Source organism: Pipistrellus hanaki (assembly GCF_964339955.1).
Source record: "Pipistrellus hanaki genome assembly, chromosome: 7".
Lineage (NCBI taxonomy): Eukaryota > Metazoa > Chordata > Mammalia > Chiroptera > Vespertilionidae > Pipistrellus > Pipistrellus hanaki.
This window is the reverse complement of record NC_140509.1, coordinates 82,307,158-82,321,260: the sequence shown is the minus strand read 5'-3', so window position 1 is coordinate 82,321,260 and position 14,103 is coordinate 82,307,158. Positions and strand designations below refer to the sequence as shown.

At 40.8% G+C, this 14,103-nt stretch overlaps 1 protein-coding gene across 3 annotated transcripts; it reads left to right on the top strand.

Annotated features, from left to right (window-relative positions):
* Nucleotides 1-3,495: 3,495 nt before the first annotated feature.
* MTRF1L (mitochondrial translation release factor 1 like) lies at nucleotides 3,496-13,871 on the top strand. 3 transcript variants are annotated; one of them, XM_084890187.1, is made up of 7 exons: nucleotides 3,591-3,864; nucleotides 5,636-5,715; nucleotides 6,516-6,699; nucleotides 7,149-7,312; nucleotides 9,150-9,267; nucleotides 11,901-12,037; nucleotides 12,689-13,871. In XM_084890187.1, exons 1-7 carry the CDS (start codon nucleotides 3,606-3,608, stop codon nucleotides 12,893-12,895), a joined length of 1,149 nt encoding a protein of 382 aa, XP_084746313.1. In that variant the 5' UTR covers nucleotides 3,591-3,605; the 3' UTR covers nucleotides 12,896-13,871. The 3 variants fall into 3 exon arrangements, with proteins under 3 accessions (XP_084746314.1, XP_084746313.1, XP_084746315.1); XM_084890188.1 differs by lacking the exon at nucleotides 11,901-12,037 and having other exon boundaries at nucleotides 3,496-3,864; XM_084890189.1 differs by lacking the exon at nucleotides 3,591-3,864 and having other exon boundaries at nucleotides 6,541-6,699.
* The last annotated feature ends 232 nt before the right edge of the window (nucleotides 13,872-14,103 follow it).

Here is a 14,103-nt window from a genome sequence, read left to right as displayed (position 1 = left end):
AATAAACATGGATAAAGTGTTATTTTAACAAATTCTCCAGCTCAATAGTAATTCCCATTTTTCAAGAATGTAAACATTAAATGTCATTTTAATGCACTTCTATATTTTTTTTCAAATCATACTTTAAAAGTATTTAGTTATTCATCCAAAAAATACAACCAAGATTATTTTCAGATGGAAGAATGTATGAATGTCATGCTTTGTTCAATAATGTAATTCAAAATCACTGTTTTCAGTTCACTAACATCACTCTGAATCTACAATTAAGAAAAAAATCACACACATGGAACTATATATGGCTAGATGTGTGTGTGTGTGTGTGTGTGTGTGTGTGTGTGCGTGCGCGCGCGCGCGCGCGTGTGTGTGTGTGTGTGTGTGTGTGTGTGTGTGTGTGTAATATTCTCCCCATTTATAAGAATGGGGAGAATATGAATATTAAATAATTTGCCAAATAAATATGGGGGTGTAGAACTAAAATTGTTATGAGATTGGCCATTAGCAAACATTGCTATCAACATGGACTAGAAGGCATTTTTAATATTAGGGTAGTATGATTTTAAAATTAATTTTACTATGTAAATAAAAGAATAAATATATTTGCTCATAAAATTTAGGATTAAGATTTTATTTTTGAATAATTTCAAGTTTACAGAAAAACAGCAGATAGTACAGAGAGGTTCCATGTGCAGCACACCCATGAAATAGCTGTCACCTGATGAACCATATCAGTGCATTAAGTCTATGTTTCAGGTTCCCTTAGTTTTTACCTCTCTGTTCCAGGATCCCATTCAAGATTCCACATTACATTTAGTCATCTTGTGTCCTTCAGCCCCTCTTAGCTTTTCTTGCTTTTGATGACTTTGACAGACTTGAGCATGATGGCTTAATGTTTTGCAAAATGTTCCTCAGTTGGAATTTGTCTGATGTTTTCCCCATGATTAGAGAGGTGTTACCATTTTGGGAAGGAAGACCCCAGAAGTAAAGTGGCATTTATATCACATGACAGAAGAGGTATACACCGACTTGATCATCAGGCTGAGATAGTGTTTGTCAGGTTTCTCTACTGTAAAGTGAAAGATTTTTAAGAGGTATTATTGCATGTAAATTTACTGGACATTTATACTGGGCTAAAAAAAAATATATATATATGAGCAGATTCCTCAGCAGTGCTGTTAGTTTCCATTAAATGATTGCTAACAAGTACGATGAAAAAAATGCAATGAACTGAAAAGTGAAATGGAAAAATTCCAAAACAGTGTTAGCTTGAATATTCATTTAATGGAGGGGAATTTTTTCCTTTAAAATAGTATAATTACCTTAATCCTCTACATCTCCCTGATAGTAAAGACTTTAGTCTTACTAATTGTCAGAGTAGCTAATTTAAACTGATAATTATTTTGCTGAGTTTTTTCTATACTGCCCTCCAATGAACAATAAACACTGAATATTGAAATAATGTAAAAGACTTGATCGTTTCCCTTGCTTTAACTTATTTGACATAAATACAGTTTCTTGTATATGATTTTAGTATATTTGCTGAGTATAAAAAATAATTTAAATGTGATTCGTTCTGTAAAATTTATCATATTGAACATTTGTCATTTTTTACTACTATGTTCATTGTACTTAGTAATCTATACCCTTATTTTGGACCCCACCAATATTAGTTGGCCATAAAGAAATTGTGAATGCATGAATACAATTTAAGAGATACCATGCTTGGCTATTTTGTAATGCCAGAATAACTGTAGGTACCTACAAACTGAATAGATAATCCAGGTTATTTTTCTCCCATTTAACTTTTGGATTTTGTTCCCTTTTTCTTGGGTCTATTTTATCATTTTACCTATGTACAATAGACACTGAAAATGCTAGCATTTTCAAATGTAATAGAATTTGAGCATGACAATAATGTAAGAAAACTTATGAGTCTCAAACTATGTATTGTATATTTGAGTTTTCAAAGTAAATCAAATTACAGCTGTTTTCATTGGACCATATTGTGTGAACCTATGGATATTATTGTAAAATGCACATGCATTACACTGACTTTAAAAATGTCTTGAATCAATAAAGAATCCACCAATATATCCTTAACAAGTTACTGTTTCCTCATTGGTGTAACATTATAGGGTAAAAGGTACACTTATTTATATTAAATTGCTTACACATCCTTGGGAAAATAATTTCTGACTAGATTCTTTACATTGTTCCTTAAGGTTGATTGAATTTTTGCACCTTTTATAAATAAAAGTTTATTCTCAAAATGACTGAGAATTTAGCTGAGAGATTTATCATGCTGAGTTCAAATGACTCCCATTTCTATAGTTAAAAAAAAAAAAAAAAAGAACTCAAAGTTTTGACTTGGGAAAATAACTGTTCCTAATACAGATATGAGCAATTGTATCAGTTTTGCTGTACATCGGACCAGAATTAATATGGGCTTCCACCACTACCTTAAAGGAAAACAACTTTATCCTGTGGCTTGAATACACATCCAAACTGAGACAAGTAATTAAGGTGATCAGTTGGAGCTTTGAAGTGGCAACACCTATTTTTGCCTTGCACTTGAGATGCATCTACCTCTTCCACTCACTATGCATTTGTAGTAGAGCTAGAGAACGAATAGAGGCAACGCAAGCCCATTTTGTAAGAATGAGATAGTGGAGCTTCCCAGATTGTCAGTTAGGCCCTTGCAAGCCAGGTATTTCCCCCCTTATATCCACTCCTCTGGTCGGTGAGAAAGGAACTTCTGAATAATGAAAAGCATTATGTCCATGAACATTCAGCATTCCGGCCCCAATCCGCTTTGTAGGATTTTGGGGGGAGGTGTGGGGGAACAGGCCGCAGGGTCAGGGCTCTGAAGGCTTCGCTCCCTGTGGTTTATTGGAAGAACGCATCGCACCCTCCTTACAAAGTCGCTAAGGAGTAAGAGTGAAGGGACCCGCAGGAGACCAGGTGAGGGAGGGAGGCCTTTGGGAGGAAGTGCCCTGGCAGAAAGGGGGCCGGAAGGAAGGTGTTGTGAAATCGCTCCTGGGTGGCCTTCGAAGCACACCTGTCCTGTCCTAATTAGCATGAGCCTCGTGCACCGATGGAAAAAGAAACGGTCCGCTTTCGCCCAGTTTCCAAACAATCCGATCTTTGGAACGCAAGGCCGGCCTGGCCACGGCAGTTCCTTCGCGGGGACCTCGGCCTCGGTGCGGACGGCAGACTGCGCCCCACGCGGTGCCCGGAAGTCCTCGCGCGACGCCTGGGAAACAACCCTCCACGTCTGAAGACCGAGCTGCGACCTCAGGCTTTCCCGGTCGGTGAAGTTCAAGGAGGCGTTCACTACCCGGCGCTTAGAGGAGGGGCCCGAGGCCTCCCGGACCCGCTCCCACCGATTTCCGCTCCGGCTTCCCCCAACTTCCGGCCTCTGCGACCATGGCGGCGTTCAAAGGCTTGGCCGGAAGTTCCGGGAGGCCCTTTAAACCCGGCGGCGGCGCGTGTACTGGGCCGGGCTCCGTCAGCTCTCGCCCCTAGTTCCAAACCCCGCGCGGTGTCGCGAGACTCGCTCCGGAGGGCACTTCCGGCGTCGGTCCGCCGGGGCCCGGTGGGCTTTAGCGATGCGGCCCCGGCTTCTGTGGGGCGCCGTGCGGGGCCTCTGGGCGCGCCCGGCAGCGGCCCCGGGCCGCCGGCCCCGGAGCGGCGGGAGCCGGCCGGCGGAGGAGCTGTTCGCCCGCGGCGGGCCGCTGCGCAGCTTCCTGGAGCGCCAGGCGGAGGCTCCGGCCCCGGCGCAGGCTCGCGGCCCCGAGCTGGCGGCCGCAGCCCGGCGGCTGAGCGAGAAGGAGCGGGAGCTGCGGGAGACCGAGCCCCTGCTGCACGGTGAGGGCGGCCCCGGGGATCGGGGTGCAGAACAGGCCCCTGACGCGGCGTTGGCATTTCCCGCTGAGCTCCGGTCAGGTGTCTGCGCGGCCCCCGCGTTTGCAGGTCTTCCCTGGGTGGCAGCCCTTTTGGGTTTGGATCAGAGGCCTCGGCGCCGATAAGTGCGTTCTGAGCCTAACCCTGTGTGCCGCGGACACAGCCCCCCGCGGCGCCGCCCACGGTGTGGTCAGAGGAGCCCCTGCAGTGGCTTCGGGACAGGTGCCTGGTAAAACTAGACATGTGACTCGGAATCTGAGAAATGGGTGCTTTTCACAAGCTTCTCAAGTGGCTAGCATGCATTGAGATCTTAAGTTTCTGCCTTTCGATAGGCTCTTAGGGATGCCAAACTATTGTCTGGTTCATGGACAGTTCACTGGGTAGCAGGGCTCTAGAGGGGGTCACCGTGTTATTTGGGGAAAGAGAATTAAGTATAACACAGCTAAAAATGAGAACAGGTATCTGAATAGACCTAGAGCAAGGAGAACTTCTTGGGAAGGCCTGTATGCATAATCCATGGACACAGACCATGGTGCGGTAAAGGCCTGGGGTGTGTGTGTGTGTGTGTGTGTGGTGGAAGGAGATCAAGGGGGAAAACGGGGACGTCTGTAAAACTTTCACAATGAAAATCAATTTTAAAAAAAAAGAATAAAGGCCCATCCTTAGAGGACATAATGTAGTTTAACCCTTATGGATCCTTTACCATACATACTCCAGGCTTGGCTTAGCTTTCCTGAGCTATTCATTCATCCAGTTCATATAACAAACCGTAAGGTCGGTACTGTTAGCCTCTGTGAGAGAAGAGGAGCCTGCCGCATGGAGGGAAAGTAGCCACGGAGATTACACAGCTTTTTAAGGAATAGAGTTTGGCTTGGAGTGACTCCAGATCCCGTGCTTTTAATCACCGGACTCTTCCTTAAACCGCGGGAGAGGCGAGGCTGTGGGGGTGCATCAAACACTAACGCAAAAAGGATTGTAAGGGGAGCATCAAACACTAACGCAAAAAGGTTGGTTTGTCCTGTTGGCAGAAGGGAGCCAGCAGAAGTTTTTAGATTGGGGAGTGGATGTTCAGAATAAATCGGTGGCTCAGGAAGCTGGAAGTGTGGCAGTTTACAAGCCAGCCTGGAGAGGGTGAAGGTGACGTGAAGGTCAGGGTTAAGCAGAGTCCAATTCTGCGATTTAGGAGAAACTCTAATTTGTTAATATGAATATTCCATGTAGGTAGAATTAAAGAGAGTTCAAAAGCTTCTTTATATTTATATAGATTACCTTCTTTTAAAATATATATATATATTATTGATTTTTTACAGAGAGGAAGGGAAAGGGAGAGAGAGTTAGAAACGTCAATGAGAGAGAAACATCGACCAGCTGTTTCTTGCACACCCCCTACTGGGGATGTGCCCACAACCAATGTACATGCCCCTGACCGGAATCGAACCTGGGACCTTTCAGTCCGCAGACTGATGCTTTGTCCACTGAGCCAAACCGGTTTCGGCTAGATTGCCTTTTATTTTTTCATTTTATTTATGCTTTATCAGCAAAATATTTTTAAAGCTACAAGTTTATGAAAACTAAGGCATAAAATGCTATTTGTCATTGCAGTTATTAAAAGGATAAGAAAGGTATTTTATTTTTCCCTTCAGCTACAACAACAATAAAATTATTTCCTTAAATTCTGTTGGCAATTTAGCACTAATTAAAGAAAACTTCACCTACTATTGCCTTTATCTCTTAGATGAAAATGAAGACCTCAGGAAACTTGCAGAGAATGAAATAGCTTCCTGTCAAAAAGAAATAGCTCAATTGAAGCATCAGGTATAATATTTATACAAAGAATAAAGTAGCATTAGTACTGTTATTTCTAAAGACTTTTATTAGATGTTAATAAAAACAACTTAGGACTTAATTAGTTTGTTGGTATTTCGAAATATAAGCTGTTTTTTAAAGTTGGAAAAAGGTATTTTTATCATTCTAAAAGAATTATAAAACTCTGGCAGAAGGATAAATATTCATGAATAGAATTTGCCAAAAAGGCAAGGTAATATTGTTATTCTATATCCTCTCTCTTGTTTATATAAAATAGACAGTGAGTAGAATATTTAACCAATCATTGACTTTTGTTAACCTCATTTTACTTTACCTGTAAAATGAGGGAATTGTACCAGGGTTTCCAAGGGCCTTTTCACTTCCAAAATTGCAAGTTTCTTTTCCACTTAAAGATTTTTTTAAAAATGCAGTTTTTTTCTATCATACTAGGCTGGACATTTCAAAAAGATAGATTCTTTTGCTTTCTTCCCACAATAGTGTTCTACTCACAGCAAGTACTTCATCATTCACTGAATAAAAAACTAATTTAAAGTATACGTGAACACCAAAAAAAAAAACAAAAAACCCTGTAAGTTTTAGCTGAATTTAAAACATTTATAACATAGATGGTAATATTTTATGGTTCCAATTGGCAAAATAGTTGGAAATAATCAGCAGTATTAAGTTTGCTTAGAGAAACTTTAAGTAAATTAAATATTTAAAATCCTGCATTTAACCATTTGCCTCCTTTTCAAAGTTTTAAGTAATGATTTATTACAGAAGGGGTGGTTTTTTTATTTTATTTACAGATTATCTCACTTTTGGTTCCCTCAGAAGAAACAGATGAAAATGATTTGATCCTGGAGGTAACTGCAGGCGTTGGGGGTCAGGAGGCAATGTTGTTTACGTCAGAGATGTTTGATATGTATCAGCAATATGCTGCTTTTAAAAGATGGCATTTTGAAACCCTGGAATATTTTCCAAGTGAAATAGGTCAGTGAACTGTTAAATTTGTTTTGGGGAAAGTGTAGTTTTATCTATGTGTGACCTAGGAAAAGAGTTGGAAAGTCTGGGCTCTCGAATGTATTTGTAAGGATGCTGAAGTAGTTTTATGCTCATCGTTTACTTAAATAAGTTTGAATGCAAATATGCCAAGAGCCTAAAAAATGTTAGTCAATACTAACCACTGAATGACTGTCTTTTAAAAGTGGTATTTTAGATGTGTTATTGAGCCAGTAAACACCATAAATGCTTTAGGATAGCAATAAATATATTACGTATTAAAACACCATCATAGACTTGTTCAAGTTTTTCAGCATATTTTACCATCTATAGGTTGTTTTGTAGCTTTTTAAAATATGTCTCAAGATGGTAGAAGTGATGGTCAGATGTTAATGAATGATAAGAATAAAGAAGAATTCTGTTTTCCCCGTGCTTTGAAGGGGGGCTTAGACACGCGTCTGCCAGCATTGGGGGTGCAGAGGCCTATCGGCACATGAAGTTTGAAGGAGGTGTGCACAGAGTGCAGCGAGTGCCCAAGACAGAGAAGCAGGGCCGCATTCACACCAGCACCATGACCGTGGCGATACTGCCCCTGCCCACCGAGGTGAGGATCACAGTCCCCTCTCCTGGGAATCGTGGGCCTAGCACAGCGCTTTGTCCCAGAGTGACACTCGCTTGACTGAATTGTGTGTCTCCTGCTCATATTTGGCCTTCATCACATACTTTGGGTCAGTTTTGGGAATGTGGTATATCAGCCCAATAAGGATGGCTTTGTAACAGACCAGAGACCCAGTGCATGGGGAGTGAGCCTAGGCCGTCAGTCAGACATTGTTAGTGCTCCTGCCACCACTGCTGCACTCACCAGCCGTGAACTCGGCTGAGGGTTTCTGAGCGGTGCTCCCCCTGTGGGAGCCCACTGACCTCCTGTGGTCAGCTCCTGCATTGAGCATGTGCCCCCAGGAGGTCAGTGTGCATCATAGCAACCGGTCATTCTGCCTTTTGGTCGATTTGCATGTTAGCTTTCTATTATATAAGATAGGACCAGAGGCCGGATGCACAAAATTCACACAATAGTAGGCCTTCCTGCCCCTGGCTGCCGGCACTGGCTTCCCTCTGGCCACCAGCAGGCACCCGGGACCAGGCTTCCCTCGCAGCCCTGGCTTTGTCTGGAAGATCATCCGTCTAATTAGAATATTACACTTTTATTTTTATAGATGGGAAGAATTAAGGATATGTCTATTAAGTTTTCTCTACTGTGAAGTTTAAAGCAGTTATATTGAGATCATCTCTTCAGGAGAAATAGTATTAAACTAATTTAATTAGGGAGTAAGACTGCATGACTTTTGCTTTGTGTTGATTGGTTCTCAAGAGTATCAATAGCAGGAATCCTGTTTTAACAAGGTGACAATTACTACTTTATAACCCAATCACATTAAAATGGAAACATATTCTTAGTGTTCACAATGAGTGTACTTTCTTCTCACAAAGAAATTTCTCAGTTTATATAATATTTATAAAATAACTTAGTGGGGATGTTCTGTATCACTTACATCTCTTCTGAAAAGTGATAAGAAATATATGACTTGTCTTTCAAAATGATTTGAGAAGGAAGTTTAATTAAGGGTTTTAAGGGTTTCTCTTTATTAATTGGGGATGAAAGTGCTATTTGACTATGTAACAGGAGCTATATGTAGATACTAATCACTTTGGTTCAAGCATCTTGAGGATGGAAGAAGAGAGTTTTCCAGAAAAGGTGTAAACTGAGGTCCATGAATCATCTAATTCTTCTAGCACCTTGTAGGGAGGAAGGGAGAGCTTGTGGATGGCAGGATTCTTACTGGTAGATTGTAGACATGGTACAGAGTGGTCCACGGTAATTCATGAAAGTTTTTTTAATCCAGTGCTTCTGATGGTGATTCCCAGGACTGAGCATTAGCCTGGCATTGGATCCCAGTGTTTTTATGAATTGAGTCTTGGTTGGCAATTTTCCTTTGCCTCTGCCTCCAAAAATATTTAAGTCCTCCTTTAATTAAAAGTAAACAAAATATGCCTTTCCCATAGTTCTTAAGCTAGCGTCGTTTTTCCCCTCTGCCAAAATCTTCTTGATCTCAGAAATATTTGGCAAAATCTCATTTCAGCTCAAATGAGATTTCTAATTTACATTTCTAATAGTAACATAAGTTCTGCTGTTCGTATGGTTAGAAGAGGATAATTTATAGAGTCCAGTTTCTGAGTATTAGGTTTGTTTTATAGTATATTTTTATCTGCTACTCTTCCAAAATGAAAAGTTTAAAAAATTGTATCCTTCTAACTACCTTCTATTAAATCTTCTAAATTTCATAAGTTCTATACATAACATGTATTTCTAAATGGCTATTTCATTCTTTTGAAGAGTTCATATATGTAATACTTTTAACACCAGATTTTCCTCTTATGTACAGATTAATCTAGTGATTAATCCTAAAGACTTGAGAATTGATACTAAGCGAGCCAGTGGAGCTGGGGGGCAGCATGTAAATACCACTGACAGTGCTGTCCGGATAGTTCATCTTCCAACAGGTATGTACTCACTTCTTCAACACAGAATACTGAAGAAAGAAATCAGGGGATCGGGCCTAAACTGGCAGTCATAGACATCCCTCTCCTAATTCAGGACTGCTAGCTCCTAACCATTCACCTGCCTGCCTGATCACCCCTAACCACTCTCCCCTGCCAGCCTGATCACCCCTAACTGCCTCTGCCTCAGCCCCCACTACCGTGGCTTTGTCCAGAAGATGTCAGGCCTAATTTGCATATTAAACTTTTATTAGTATAGATGCTCTAAATCACTAGTTTTTAGCTTTCTTTAGATTTAGATTCTTTTGAGGAAATGAGAGCTTGTATCCCTTACCCAGAAACATGCATATATGCAAAGTTTTCCATATAATTTCAGAGTCTTCTTTCCATTAAGTCCATGAACAGACCGTCAGGGGTTCTAATAGTTTAGCATTGGAGCTATCATATATAAATACTTCCTGGGCCTGCAGTATCCTGTTAGGTAGAACTGCAATGATTCACTTGTAATAAAAAGCAGATGGAGTGCAAACCTGAGTTATCTAGAAAGAGAATACAAGACTCTCTTACAGTGACCTTTCTCTAACAGGTATAAGTCCCATTGACCAGTAGTGGTTATGGGAAGGATAGTTTGATGTACTTTTGTATTCTTAAATATGAGGAACTTCTCCTGTTTAACTTTAAGATGATGTCTTATTTATACATAGGACTAGAACAGAAAAAAATGGATGGAAATATTGAAAACCATTAAGAGTGATGATCTCTGGTAATAGGATTAACTTTTTAATATATTTGTTTCTATGTTGAGATTTTTTAAATTATACCCTCCTTGAGGGTATATAGAAGCAATTCATATTAAATTATTAGTTTTTTAAATCATATTTGAGCATTTATTCCAATAATGCTGGCAGTATTTGGTAGCAGCAGGCCATCCACAAAAATCTGCTCTGCAACCCCTCCAAACCAGCTGCTGAGATAGGGTAGGACCAAGATTACACAGGGAAGTAGGCTCTGCAGGCTGGTGTAGGACGCCACTGTTTTGGCAACTAGGTTGTTAATCTATACTAATAAAAGGGTAATATGCTAATTAGACCTGATGTCTTCTGGACATCCTGACAAAGCCAGGCCTGGGCGAAGCCACCTGCCTGAGTCCCAAGCGCCAGCGCCTGTGGCCCAGGAGAGAGAGAAGCTGCTCACCCATGGTCCCAGGTGCCTGCAGTTGTGGCCCAGGCAAAGCCACCCACCCATGATCCCCTAAGGCTGTGGCTAGCCCAAGGAGAAGCCAGCCTGGGTCCAGGTGCCTGTGGCCAGCTGGAAGAGGGAATCCTGGGTCCTGGGTGCAGGGCTGAAGCAGAGGCAGTTAAGAGCGATCAGGCCAATAGGGGAGCAGTTAGGGCCGATAAAGCAGGCAGGCGGGCGAGCAGTTAGGAGCCAGGGGTCCTGGATTGGAGAGGGTACATGCGGAACTGAGGGACACACACACACACACACACACACACCCCAATGCACAAATTTTATGCACCGTGCCTCTAGTCTTTCCATAATAGGCAGTTCTTTAATGAGAAGGGACCTCATCCCAAGGTTGACTCCCTGGGTTTCTAATTCCCAGCCAGGCTAGAATATCCTTCTTTCATCAGAACAAGGCAATCATACTTAACAGATCATGATTAATATTTCCTATAACCATAGCTAGTCCCCAATATTCTTTGTTTGCCCCTAACATTTACGCCACAAGAGCAAATAATCTATTGCTGCCTAATTCTCTGGAACTACCTCCCTGATTTGGCTCAATTCTTGATTTATCCCATGTATAAGTCTAGAAGTGGCATTCAGAGCTTTTACCATGCTACAAGCCAGGAGATCTCTGTTGCAGCCTGGTGCCATGGTTGTGAGAAGGACACTTGATTTTGACCATGTGATGTTTCTGGGGCATAAAGATGGTCATTCGTCCTAAGAAACAAGTCTCTCCCTCTCCCCTCTCCCCCACTCCTCAACGTCCTTTGCAGGACTATATGAATAAACAGTTCTTCACGTATCAGAAACTAACTATTTAGCAGCTGGTAGTATGTCCTTACTGTAAGGGAGGGCGAAATTCTCAGAACAATTCATACTGTAGTTATTAGATACTTAAAGACAATAACTATAACACCTGGTAAAAAATCATATTCACCACAGGAAGTTACTGCAGAACCTTTAGAAAAAACATCCTGGCATCCTTTTCCCAGACAGTGGGTCCCCACGTATAAAGGTCCCCATCTGTGACTTTCTTCCCAAAATGAATAGAATAATTCTGTATGTTAGCAGTAGGTGTCCCAGCTCCTGACAGGCAAAATGTAAAGGTCCATTCTTCATGGGTGCCTCCATTGCCAGCTTCAGAGCAGTTGGAGTGGAGAGACTCATGTCTCGGGGTCTTAATTTTTATTGTGTAGTATTTTTATTGTGTAGTATGTATGCCTTCGATATGGAAGTACTTTGTGCTGTATTTCGCACTTAAATTTTGAGTTTTCTCATAACTAAAAATTAAGTCTTAGAATCCTGTTTGTCTCATAAAGGAAGACAAAAAAGGATGAGAAGGAAAAGGAGTATTCCTAGGTAATTTTTTTAATTAAAACTCTTTCAATTCTCATAACACTATTCAGGTGTTGTTTCTGAATGCCAACAAGAGCGATCTCAACTGAAAAATAGAGAGATGGCTATGAAAAAGTTACGTGCAAAACTATACAGCATGCAGCTTGAAGAAGAAACAAGTAAAAGATACAATGCTAGAAAGATTCAGGTAAAACTGCAGTGAAAATACTTCTAAGGGATAAACACTTAATTCTGTTTTTATAGTAATCTTATACCTATACTCTGCTTTCTATATTCAAGGGCATTTTTCTCAGACTTTTAATCACTTACTAAAAAAAGATGCATGGCGTCTCCATTCTGAATATAATGAGATGGAAAGCCAACTGAACTTTCTTCCTATTATTTAATTTTAACTACGGAGACATTTTATTCATACTATATTAATGGGAAATACATCACTTGGTCATCATGGAAGATAACTAAGTAAATTAACTCACAGATTCTATATAGTTACCGTGTGAATACTGTGCCACCCTTTATGGACACATCATCACTGTGTAGTAGGTATTATTTGTACTTTACACACAGGGAAACTAAAGTGTAGAGTTGAAATAAATTGTCTGAAGTCCTGGCGCACTGAAGTGGCATAGAGGATTCAGAACTAAGCTGTCAGCCTTGACAGCCCCTGCTTGTTTTCCTCTAACATGCTCCCTCCCACGTTACTGGAGGAATCACGTTAAAACTTGGTTCTTACTTTGTTTCATATTATAAAGCAAGAGTTTAATCTCCAGTTATGTGAAATTTGTAGGTTTGGTTGCCCTGAATTTAACTATCTCATCTTTTTTTTCTGTATATACAGATTGGAACTAAAGGAAGGTCAGAGAAAATAAGGACATATAATTTCCCACAGAATCGTGTCACAGATCACAGGATAAACACATCACTTCATGATCTTGAAACGTTTATGCAAGGAGAGTACCTACTGGATGAACTTGTACAGTCATTGAAAGACTATGCGGATTATGAATCGTTAGTAGAAGTTATTTCCAAAAAAACTTTAAATTGATTTGTTATCAGAGACTTTTACAACTAATGAAAAATTCTACTACAGCAAATCAGGTTGTGTGTAATCACCAATACTGTCTTGAAAAACATGAGTTAACACAGTTAGAAGCAATATACATATTTTTAGGACGGTTTATATAAATAAATGTCTCAATGTATAAGTAAAAACGTACATATAATCATGGCTCTGGTTATGCATTTTAGACATCTTAAAAAGAAATAGACAAAGGAAAGTCATTGTTTTATGTAAAATATTTCATTTAGACTGATCAAAAAATTGTTTTATTATAAAACACTTCAAACATATAGTAGAAATAAAACAGTAAATACTGTATTAGTAGTTAAGGTCTAGTCAGGAAACAGAAACCATACCATTAAAATTTTTTTGAGTGCTTTTACTGATTTTAGAGAGGAGAGGGGAAGGGAAGGGAAGACAGAAACATCAATGAGATACAAATAAACCACTGGCTGCCTCCTGCACACCCCCTACTGGGAGTTGAGCAGACAACCAGTCTGGGAGCCCTGACCTGACTGGGAAACCTGTAACCTCTGGGTGTGTGGGATGATGCTCTCGCACTAAACCACACAGGCCGGGCAGTCCCATTACTTTTAATGGGGGTGATTTTGATAAAGTGTTTTAATTGATAGTGGGATTAGCTCTTGGGGACAACTCTAATACACTAGGACTGAGGTTATCCAAGGAAAGAACACCCTTGGGAGGGGCTTCCCTTCCCCCAAGGTCAAGGCAGGCCTAGGGGAGAGGGTGTGGCTACAGCTCCGGAGATGGCAGAAATTTTCCCTGGTTAGAGCTGGTAGGTTCCAACTGCCTCTCAAATAAAACTGATTCTTAAGTGTGCAGAGGTCCACATCTGTCTCCAGCATCATTTCAAATTAGCCCATTTTACACACCACCCCCTTATGTCATATCAATTAGCTTATTTTTGTTTTACAAATAAATGAACCTGATTTACACTTTCCCTGATTTTGTTTTTTATGCCATGGAAGGCTTCCTTTCCATTCACTGAAAACACATCCCCTACACTCATGGTTCTTCTCAACAGGCAGTCTTACCCCCATAAGGAACATGTGACAACAGAGGAGCATCTGGCCTAAAATGTCAAAGATACTGAGGCTGAGAAACCCTGTCAAATACAAGTAACTCCACCGTTCTATAAAAAGTTTTTGACTTTTTGATGTGTTTGACTACCC

What these genes read in the sequence shown, in the direction of transcription:
- MTRF1L (XM_084890187.1), top strand. Translation starts at nt 3,606, where the DNA reads ATGCGGCCCCGGCTTCTGTGGGGCGCCGTGCGGGGCCTCTGGGCGCGC. An exon ending in ATATTTTCCAAGTGAAATAG is followed by an intron (nt 6,700 to 7,148) that starts GTCAGTGAACTG and finishes CGTGCTTTGAAG; the next exon opens with GGGGGCTTAGACACGCGTCT. An exon ending in GATAGTTCATCTTCCAACAG is followed by an intron (nt 9,268 to 11,900) that starts GTATGTACTCAC and finishes AACACTATTCAG; the next exon opens with GTGTTGTTTCTGAATGCCAA.